This window comes from Cariama cristata, unplaced genomic scaffold (genome assembly GCF_000690535.1).
Source record: "Cariama cristata isolate BGI_N322 unplaced genomic scaffold, ASM69053v1 scaffold43523, whole genome shotgun sequence".
NCBI lineage: Eukaryota > Metazoa > Chordata > Aves > Cariamiformes > Cariamidae > Cariama > Cariama cristata.
Window position 1 is genome coordinate 1,159 of NW_009608603.1, and position 11,672 is coordinate 12,830.

General features: G+C 41.2%; 1 protein-coding gene across 1 annotated transcript; it reads left to right on the forward strand.

Moving 5' to 3' along the window:
• Nucleotides 1-1,328: 1,328 nt before the first annotated feature.
• Nucleotides 1,329-7,632, forward strand: BNIP3 (BCL2/adenovirus E1B 19kDa interacting protein 3; the record flags this gene model as incomplete). The annotated part of the gene is made up of 5 exons (XM_009697194.1): nt 1,329-1,512; nt 2,727-2,811; nt 5,480-5,586; nt 5,692-5,841; nt 7,581-7,632. Coding segments are annotated over 5 exons (578 nt in total), but the record flags the coding sequence as incomplete, so codon positions are not given.
• Between the last annotated feature and the right edge of the window lie 4,040 nt (nt 7,633-11,672).

An 11,672-nucleotide genomic window follows, 5' to 3' on the forward strand; every position in this document is an offset into this window, starting at 1 on the left:
TTTTTGGGAAAAGTTTGTCTGGGTGTAAACAGATACCCAGACACATACAGTCATGGGGAGGAGGGGGGACAGAACCCACAAACAGACCAGAACAATTGTGAAGTAAAAAAGGCTGTCCAGAAAATGGTTCTTCAGAACTCAATAACCCAGTACGTTTCCATCCAAAAGATTGTGTGGTCATCTGGCTTTTTAGAAGAAAGGTACTAATTATTAATGCAGATGAAGCAGTTCAGCTTTTTGCTGTTCTCATTTAATTTATGAGCCTTCAACCTCGTCACAACCAGAATACTTTTCTTCTTTTGACATTTCTGTTTCACACTAGATCTCTGCATTGCCTTCTCCGTTCCTGCATACCTTTAAAACTGGTCCTTTATTCCTTCTGCCCTTCTCTCGAACGTGGCTTACTTCCTGAGCTCTGCCCCAGCCTCTCCTCCTCTAGAGCAGGAACGGTCCAAACGCCACTCTCTGTGTCTCTGCCTGTCCTTGCTTGTGCCTCAGACATCCTTTCTGCCGTGCTCGCCAGAATTCAGGGAGTTTCACCTGCCCTCTTTCTGCTGGACTTACTGTGATATTTCCTGTAAACGGTGCTGGGACGGGCACAATGCATCCATCTACTTCTGCTGTTGTTTACACACATAAACATATTACATAGGTAGATTCCACTGACACTTATGTAATTCAGATATTATCTGTCCCTTGAGCTGATTTATAAATGAGACAGCAGATACAGGTACTTTTGTGCATTGGTTACTGCTCGCCCAGAAGAGAGTTGTTATTCAGCATGCTCTTAAAAAAAACAAAGCAACATGTGACTGTCCCTGTTAAATATACTGCAAGTAGCAAACACATGATCTAGTTGTTGCCACATAGCCTCTATTGCTTAACAATAACACTTAAAAATGCTTACTGAAAAAAGGCTAAGCAAAACACAGTTATTGGATTCTTGAGCCTAAAATATTTTCAATAAATGAATAAATAAACTTCGGCAGAGAAAGTCCTCGAGATTATTTTATTTTGTTACCACCTATGTTGAACACTAAAAATTAAACGTGTCCCAAAATAAAAGATCTTTAGCTGCAGGAAGACGTGCAATGTACTGACCAGCTTCTTTTTCACAGCTCTTTCTGTGAGACTTTCCAGCTCGCTAACAAAAGCGCCCCCGCATTTTGGCATTTCATCGTGTTTATTAGCAGAGATGTCAGTGCGCGTACTTCTGCACGTCATACTGTAATGTCACGCTGGGGAGGATCAACAGTCTCATATTTTACATGCCTTTTATGCAAAATCACTGGGTTTATTCTGGTTCTGTTTTCAATTATGCCAAGCAGGTTCCTGGGTGGAACTCCACTTCAGCAGTAATGGAAATGGCAGTGGAAACACCGTCGCTCCAATGAGCCAAGAACAAGTACCAGCCTCTATTTCCATTCACAATGGTGACATGGAAAAAATACTCCTTGATGCTCAACATGAATCTGGGAGAAGCAGTTCAAGGGAAAGTTCACATTGCGACAGGTAAACAAAATGCTTTATTGTAAGCAAGGTAAAGGTCACTGTTACACAAAGCCATTTTTATGCACAAGAGGCAAAGACAAGTACAGAAATGCTTACGTACGTGTGTGTATTTACATATGCACGTGCATATACATATATGCACATGCAGAGAGGAAGAGATAGGAAAATCTCATATTAAAAAATATTACGTAAATAAAAATATTTATATAAACAATATGAAAACATTTAAAAATATTTGTATTTAAATACTAGAGTAATGCTTGAGTAGAAACCTGTCCTGAAACCAGAAAGAAGGGCAGGGGACTCTGGAGGACTTCTCACATCTCCTGAAGATGCCATCTTGGGGTTTTGGTGTGTCCTGTTAAAGGAGTCCAGCAGCAGCGGCTGAACTTCCTACAGGTGTGCTGCTTGTGTGCAGGCAGCAGCCTGGTTCTAGTAAATAAAACACTCCAGAGCCATGTGTAGCTGTCATTCTAAAGGATCAGTCCTTGTGCAGGCAATGTTAGCGCTGTTCTTAAGAGCGTGTAGTGCTACTAACACTGCTGCCTGGAACACGAATGTCAGAGAAAGGTGATGAAAAGCAACTTTTGTTTTGTAAGGAAGTACCTCAGTTAATAGTTCTTAGGTAATTGCTAAAGAGTTGTCCCATATCTAGTTTACAAAGCGTAACAGATTTCTAGGAGTATAACACAATAAAACAACTTGCATCTGATGCAGATTGTCAGTGTTATTAATTCATTTATTTGATTTTGATGCGCTGTGAAGTCTGCGGCCTAAAGTTTATGTTTGAAAAAAAAAAAAAAGGAACTACAGGACTCAAAATAGACAGTAGGATGCAGAACTTCCTAGTCTTATCTGGCTAGTTTGAATTCACACAATGCCCACTTCTATTCATCATTTGCTGCCCATTGTTATTTAGTAAGTAACAGGGGCCAAATCATTGATCCTCATGGGCATTTCTCTGCACTGCTGAAAAACAGCTCTCTGCAGCAAGCCTCTTGGCAAATTGTTAGACAGTCAAAGATTAATCGAATATGATGGCTGGACTATGTCACCCATTGACAGATTAATCTCTTGAATTATGGTTAGGGCACTGTAGCTCTTCAGGAGAACTGTGCGTATAAGCTTCACTGACTAGCTTTTAGTCCATACCATAAGCAACATCATTAAAAGTTTAATGAGTTCTTTCTTACTTGCCTTCTCTTTTTATCAAGCCCTCCTCGTTCCCAGACACCTCAGGACAGTCACAGAGCTTTGGAAATAGAGAGTCACAGCAGTGGAGAAAAGAATAGCTTTCAGGTAAAAATCTCATCTTGCTTTGGGAGAAAGTATTTCTTACTCTCATTGTTTGAAAACCAGCATTAGGAAATAAGAGGTGAAGCTGCTAATGTAGAGACTTAAGTAACTGAAGAAACTTTGCAGAATCAGGCTTTGTGTATTTGTATCTGACTTGCATGGATTTTTTTTTTTTTTTTAAATCTGTAACCTGAGATTTTTTCTGAAGAATTTAAGTGCCCTAATCTATTGTCTTCTAAAATGGGTGAGTTCTCAAATGCCTCTTTCCAGCCACAAGTTGAAAAGGCCAACCTTCAGATCTTATAAGTAGCTTTCAGGAAAAAAGAAAATCCAGAAGATAACTGCTAGTCTAGAATTTGAGAGAGCTGGAGTCAGCACCTTACTAAGCCTCCAACTTCTGGTGATCCCGAGACATCTTCTCTATCATGGTTTCACTTGTCCTGTGAAGTGGGCGTTATTCTTCTCTACTCAATAGGTCGATTGTGATGTAAGTCTAACAGATTGTGAGACAACTGGATTTTATGTTAAGGTGCATAGGAAACGCATCGATAGGGTGGGTGTATGCATGGTTATATAGGTGAACATTAACGTTCTGTGGACAATTTACCATGCAGAAGTTTCCTCTTCCCTCTTTGACTGTTGACTTGATGCATCTCGTGCATCACCTGCAATTACATTTTATTTAAATGCACTACCACTGGTGGATTATGAATTTAAAAAGTCAATTTGACAGCAGCAAAAATTTCTAGAGTGGCTTAAATGTGACAGCCAATAACATACATTTTCAAAGCACTGCCATAGCTTTATGATTCCAGTAATTTTAACAACTAGTACTTAACATCTACATGCTGCTTGGAAAAACTCACTGCTATTTCTAATTTCACTTTGTAAATTTGTTTACATACTTGCAAGGAGAATTAATAAATACATTTGAGAAAAGAGTAGGGGAAAAGAATACTGTGTATTAACTATGTTTTATCAATATATAGCTTATTGCATGATGACAGGCTAAAATCTCAAGTCTTCACTGTAGTTAGATACTAGGTTTAGTATGAAAAAAAACTACTTGCAAAACATTTTGAGGAGTGAGGTGTTAAAAGTAAGTAAATTTCACTGCTCTTCCAAAGACTTGCTGTATTATCTTCAGTAAGTCACTCTCCCTGCACTGTTTACGTACAAAGAGATACTGTTTTCTCCTTAAATTGAAATATATGCCATGCCTGTAACTAATGCTTACAGGGTTAGCAGTTAGCAACTAGAAATCAAGATTATATTTCAGTTGGAGCCTCTGCATGAGAAGAAATAGCAGTGTATGATCAACTGGCAAAAGTTACCAGCACTAAGTTACTTGTGCTCCAATGTGCAATGTTATTTCTTTAATTCTAGTAAGAACTCGTGACCTTTGCACTTTAAAAAAAAAAAAAAAGGTGATTTCTTCCATCGCCTGCTTTTTTCACTTACTATTGTTTATCATCTATAGCTGCATGTGCACTGGCTATTCTCATCTCCGGGTCTCCTTGATTTCCTTGGCTGGCTGTACTAGTTCATGGGTTATCTTTTTCTACCCAGCGTTATGAATTTTTAAAAACAAAGTCTATGTGCTCACTGTTTGTACAGTACTTAACCTTGTGGGGTTTCAACTTCATACAGCTTCTAAGTTACACAGCGGTATCAATACTACATAGATTTAATCAGTTCTCAAAATTCCATGCGCTGTGCTTGGTCCCATTGCCTCTTCCTTTATGTGAAACTCTCCCCAGCATCTCTACAACTCCTACAGGAATCTAGCTGAATGAATTACCACCTTTAGGTTAGCTACATACATTACTGGAAATTAATTCTTTTAACTTTATACTTCCAGAAAACCCTTCATGTGTTTAAAGATCATTATTTTTAGACTTTGAGAACAAATAATCGAAAGTTAGAAACCGATCAGAATTAAACTTGCCTGGACAATTTTATTTCCATCCTGAAGTGTGTATGTGTGCACATATAGCTATTTTAGTTCTCTGATCAGATACTATTTTTATCACAAGACCTTGGCTTCATTTAAAGCACATGTATTAAGCAAGAAACTATATTCTTATCCAGCATTTATGCTATTGATTGGGTTTTTTTTCTGTGCAGATGTGTGCAGATAGACCTGGGCTCACTTCACCTATGTTCCCAATACTGGCCCCAAAGCCAGGCAGCGTTACAAGACTAGAATTACTTTTGCTTGACTTGTCTTAGCTTGATCCAGGATTTTCAGATAAGTGTGACATCCATCCAGTTTTGAATGCAGGCAAAATGTTTCTTCTGCCAAATGTCAATCAGATGTGTGAACGGGAGATATTTTTGGATTCTGTATGTAAGGATTAAATGCAGGGCTCTGGCATTTTATTTCCAGGGTAGTCCTTGCTTAAGCAAATATGGGATATGGATATGGCATTTTCCATTCACAGCCTGCTCTGAAGACAGATCTCCCTCCTCCCCCTGTCTTTATCTAGTTTCTAAATACTTCCATAAAAGTAATACAGAGAGTCCACAGTGGGAAGAGGTGTGAGAAGTGAGCTTCAGAAGTAGTCCAGCATATGCTCTTAGGTGCAGAACAGGGTCTTTGTTTCGCAGTACTAACACCCTGCCTATCACGTAGTACTGAGTACTGTTTGATAATGGCTCTTTGTTTTAGTCTGAAGAAGATTTTCTTGAAAGGAGGAGAGAAGTAGAAAGGCTGCTGAAGAAGAATGCTGACTGGATATGGGATTGGTCCAGCAGGCCGGAGAACATCCCACCTAAGTGAGTACTGTCAGTGTTCCTGGATGAACTCGGATGCAGCATTTGCTTCCCTAAGTCTAAATACGTATCTGTTAATGCTGTGACTGTTTTCTTCCTCAAAACTAGGGAATTCCTTTTTAAACATCCCAGGCGCACAGCTACTCTCAGCATGAGAAATACCAGTGTAATGAAGAAAGGGGGTATATTCTCAGCAGAATTTTTGAAGGTTTTTCTTCCATCTCTGCTTCTTTCTCATTTGCTTGCCATTGGACTAGGGTAAGTTTCAATTTAAAAAAAGAAAAAAAAGGTAGATTCCCTTCCCCCTCCCCGTTTTCTGTGAGACCTAATTCTGACTCCCAGTTCCCTCATTGTCTAAAGGATGAGTAATACATGAAGACAGAGGGTTATTCAGGAAGTGCTTTCTGCTTGTCTGCTTGCGCTATTGCTGAATGTATCGAGTTTTCCTTTTCTGCTTTTCTCACTAGTTGAGTTTTTTTCAAAATAATTAAGGGGCAGTGAGATTAGGAGTTTTGTATACATATACATATATATATATATATAAAAAAAAATTACAGTTGTACTTACACAATACTTGATTCCATTGGAGATACAACTTTTAATCTCACAAGTAACACAAAGGAGAAAGATATTATTTAATACACTTTAAAATTCCACGCCCACCTGGGAGGGATGGGGGACACCAAACAAAAGAGGAATTGGTTTTCTTTAGAGGATTCAGGGGTTGGAAGATTCTTCCTTAGAAACAGCTACAGGACACAGACTAAAGGGAAGAGATTAAAGGCCTGTTAGTCAGGATCAGAGTTTGCCTGCGACTAAGCATGGCAGATTCCTTGATAATGGCAAAGAATGGTGGGAATCCAGGCACGTCTCCCATTAGTGTGCTGTACCAGACGGGAGGGCTTAGGGGAGAGGTCCGATGAGCTCCCAGGTGAGGCCTGTTCTCCAAGGAGCCTGCCCTTAGCTCCGGTCCTGCTCTTCCTCTGCTCCCTCCCCTGCGTAAACTCTGAACCTCATCAGGGCTGCAAAAGTTGAGGGTGAGGGGATGCAAGGGATTGAGGGGATGAGGAGGACTCTGCTCAGCTACTGCAGCTGGAAGGAGGGATGGCCCAAATCTTCTGTGGTCCCTGCGGTATGCGTAATTTTGGATGGATGAAGGCAGAGGTTATCTTCCTGGACAAAATCAAGATCTCGGCCACATAATACTGTAAAAGTCACATGCAACTAATATAAGTCCTTCCAAAATTAAAATGAGTAGCTGCACAAGATAGAATAAAAGGATAATGGAATTTTCCTTTCAAAATAAACACAAGTTTGATGGTGTAAGTACTTACTTTCTTTTTGGTCGCTTCCACCACTGCTGTAAATTTGCATCATTCCAGTTCCACAAAGAGTGAGTAACAGTCATCTTCAGAAAGTGCTTCATGTAATATTAGTAAAATAGTTACGCTTCAAAACAATAATTTCTTTAAGCCAAACGAAGTAAATGAATAGAAGAAGCAATGTAGGGCATCTGTGAAAGCATACCAAGCTGGGAAATAATGACCAGACAAGTAGTAAGAAAGATGTGAAGATGATAGTAAATTGAAAGGTTTGCAAATTTCAGATGTATTTAGCAAACAGAAAAACTGAAGATAACAAAACGAAAAAGGAATAAAACATCTGACTAGGAGAGCTCCTGAAGCAGTGTGTTCTTGCCAACAGCATCCTTCCCTCCGCCTGTCGCATTCCTGAAACTGGACAGCTCACGCGGAATTATTCAGTCTTAGACCTTGGGGAGCGTTGTTAGACAAGGGTATGTCCAAAGTCACTACCAACTGAAAACCGCGTTTCATAGTAGTCACTTGATTTGCCTGCTTAATGATAGCTGGCCCTGCTGCTCCTGCCAGATGTGACAGACCTCGTAACCTGATGACAAAAAGAGCGGTCCTTACGTGCTGTGCTTTCTTCTTGAAATGCGGTGCAATGCTTACTGACGCTGTGCTCTTGATCCTCAGGGTTTACATTGGAAGACGCCTTACGACCACAGCTGCAAGCAGTACGTTTTAAAGGCACCTGAAACCTGGCTTCGAAGCAGAGCAAATGCTCATCTGGGAGTACAGGAGGTGAAGAGCAGAAACGCCCGAGCTAGCCATGACTGTGTGTGATCAGTGTGCACTTGGTCTGTAAATGTTGTGTTCCTAGTTCAGCAAGGATGGGAAAAGAGACGCTAAAGCTAATGTATCGTATATAGTCTTCTGGGTCGATTCATAGAGCATGTTTCAGGTGCATTAACATCTGTTATCTTGCTTTGTAGTGAAGTATCTTTGAAAATTATAAGAACTTGATGTTTAAAACCAATCCTAGCTTTAGTATAGCAATTGTGATTCAGCCAGGTATTCATCTGAACTGCTGTTTCTTTCTCCTTCGTAGATGTGAATATTTATCACTGCTACTGTCATCTTGACAATAAGGGATTAGCCCAAAACAATGTGTGGCCTTATGTATCATATACGGGAATTCAGAGAAGCTTTTACCTCACTTGAGGCAGTTCCTTCCCTACGTAGGTGTTGCTTAGCTCTCTTTCACCTTTGTGTGAGACATTGAGAGACGCAGGCAGCTGGAAGAAACGAGCGTACGAGTAACACTTCCATCAGTTTTCACTAGTTCAGAGCTGATGCGCAACAGCCTGAATTAAAATTTGGACTTTAGTGCCTAATAAATAGCTTTTGCAAAGACACTTATTTAACTCCCCGATTAACAGAAGTTCCTTCCGTTGTATCTATTTGCAGACTACTGCTTCTCAGTCTTTTTATCTGTAAAATAATAAATTTGCATCTTACACTTGCCTCATCCTTGTATAGATTTAAAAAAGGCTGGCCTGCGTATTTGTTTTTACTAATGGAATGCCTTTTCATTCAGTGATTTTTACCTTATTTAATGAGAAGAAAATGAACGTTTGCCAAAATACCATGTTTTATATATTTAAATAAAAAGGTTCCTCGTGCATTCAGAGTTTTCTTCTTTTTCTCTAATAGTTGTTGAAAGTGGTTGGCAAAGCTCATGTGTGAAATTCTTGTCTAACGACAGTTGACTTGCACGACTGACAAGTAAGGAAGGAGTTTCCATAGAAAACAACTTCATTGCTTATTCTGAGACTTGAATATGGCTAAGCTATCAGTAGAAGTCACGCAGTAAACAGAAACTCACTGAACTTGCAAATACGTGTTCTACTTTGTACCGTCATTATCATTTAGAAATAAATTTGCTTTCTACTTAGCCTGTATTTAGCAGTACTGACTTTTTCTTCTGTGCTTGCAGTGGAGCCTCTAGCGATGGGGTTCGTGGCGCCTTGTTGTGCCGTAGGGAGTCCGTCGCTGGCCCTCACCCCGGCCACGGGACCAGATGCTGCCGTGCAGGGCGGCACGGGCATTTCCTTTTCCGTGGGAGTAAATCACTTGTTCTCACTCGTAGGAACGTGAACACACGTCTTTTACAGGGGGACCAGGATCTGTTTGCCTTTTTGCTGTATGTTTGTTTGCAATAAAATGTGGCTTTATGGAATTATATTAATTTCTGAATAATATTTCCCATACATTAAAATGGACAGTTTTTTTTTAATCTGACTACAGTTGGAGTTGAACCTCAGTGTTGCACCAAAATAGTATTAAAAACATTGGTATCAGAATTAGTACTAGAGCTGCTGCTTCTCCGCCTTTGAAAGAACAACTTGGTGTTTTTTTGTTGTTGTTGTTTTTTTTTTTAGTTGGTGTTTTGTTGTTGTTGTTGTTTTTTTTTTAAACCATTGCATCCCAATTTAACTAAAAGGTTCCTTTATAAATAGTGCTAAAGCCCCAGTGCCTCACACCCCATGTTCTTTCACTTACAGGCGGGAGAGCGGGGTATTCTGTGAGCTCCAGCACATGCACACATGCATGTTTTATTTAACCAAGGTCCTTGGTGTTTTCTTTTTTCCTTTGTGTTCGGTATTTCTTGTTTTTGCTGGAAGATCCATTGACTGCATTGGAAATTCCCTGGGTTCACGTTCCATTATGCCTGGTATTTTAAAAAGATTCACAGAACCTGTTAAAGGCATCTTAGAATGGCAGCGAAGTGATAACGTGCTTGCGTACTCCTCCTGTGTATTGCAAAGGGAGATGGTGTGGAAGTGTCTGTCGGGGGTAAGGGAACTGCATCGGTTCATTGTTCTTTTCTCCTTCCTCTTTTCAAACACGGGAGCGAAGCAATTCCGCGTGGCCAGGAACAGCGCGCCCAGCCCGACAGCCCTGCGAGGGAGAGCTTTGGGAACAAAGGGCCCTGCGGCCGCCGGCACCGCGCCCCGGCCTGGAAGGGAAGATGGCAGCAGCCGGAGCGCTGGCAGATGGAAACACCCCAGCGTCAGCTCCCCTCGAACCTTGCCGTGTCCTACGTAACCGTTATCACAGACTATCGTAGGAAAATGAAGAAAATGTCCTGTATACTTAAACCATCTTATTCACATATTTATCATTACCAGCACCTTGACAAGTGCCATATCCAGTATCTGTCACAGCTGCTGAGAAAACATTTCTCATTTACATTGCTACTTTGATTTGATGTTACAGTGTCCTTTTTTTAATTATTATTCCACCAGCTCCACCAGCCCTTGGGCTGACACCCGTGGGTGTGTGTATCAGCCCTTACAACATCCATCTCACGCAGCGTGGGCCCCTGCCCCGCAGGTCATCACAGCCCAGAAACCCCCTTGCTCCTGGCCGAATGGTCACTAAAATCGGTGTGGTCAAACTGCAGCGAGTGAGCGAGTGGGTGCCAACAGCTCCAGCCGGGAACGGGGCGGTGGCGAAGTCACCTCGGTCGCTCCTTCCACAGTCACAGACAGTGAACTTTATTTCAGCTTAGGCACAATGAATGAGGGTTTTAGAGATAGGCAGTTACCTGTGCATGTGCAGGTGTGTGCTACTTTTCCAAAAGCTGTTGAGCAGAAATAGTTTGTCCATTTTCGGTTACTGCAAGAAGCTGAAGGTAATAACCACAGACAGGCTGTGTAGGTACAGGGGTAACCATAGACACCAAGGTGTAGGTACAGGGTAACCACAGACACCAAGGTGTAGGTACAGGGTAACCACAGACAGCTGGGTGTAGGTACAGGGTAGCCACAGACACCTGGGTGTAGGTACAGGGTAACCACAGGCACCTGGGTGTAGGTAAGCTGCCTGCAATTAGCTGTTGCATCAAGAACGCAGCAGCCGGGTGCGCTCAGGGGTGCTAAGGCTGCACGCGGGTGCTGGGGTGCTGCCGTACACGGGTGTCCCACACCAGTAGCACTCCATTTGCCCCCAGTTTTAGGACCATCATTCAGAAAACCTCATATGCCACCCACTATCCCACCATGGTTACATGACATGCCCAAGGCGACGATTACCCATTTCAGAAAAGAACAACATGTGAAACACCTAAAAGAAAGGCATGGATGGGTGATGTCCGTATCAGAGGTTTGTGTTCATAGCAGCAACTTCTCAGGCCACCCTGATCCAAGCTGAAGTGGGGTACACATAATGATTATTTTTAATGTGACTGAAAAAAGCAAAGTTAATTAAAAAACCCCAAACCTAGTCATCGTGGTGCCATTAAACTAGCAAAATATTTGACATCATTATCCAATTACTGGTCAAGGCGTTCTTGTAGAGCTACATCAGGTTTCTATGGTCAAGTGTTGGCCTTTTGCCTATGTGTTTTCAACAATGATTTCTGTAATAGAAGCCTCCTACAAATTTCATGGTTATCAATTTTTTAAAACAGTTTTAAAGTGCACAGGCTTCTCTAAATCCATGGAACCAGCAGACAAGTAGTCCAAAAGAAATATAAACACGAACAGAAATGGCCCAGAACTGCCTTAACATGCCAGATATTGACAAAATTTGCACTGAAGACTTTAAGCTGTTTGATATTCGTACTTCATTCCAGAGGAAATGGAAAATTCCGTCAATTTTAAACACAGCCCACTTCCAGTCCAAGGAGCTTTATTTCTGTAGAGAGACAAAGTGAGTAAAACTTGGTATAACTTGTTTAACGAACCTCATTCCCAGTTGTGCTTCCAGCCGTGGCCCCGA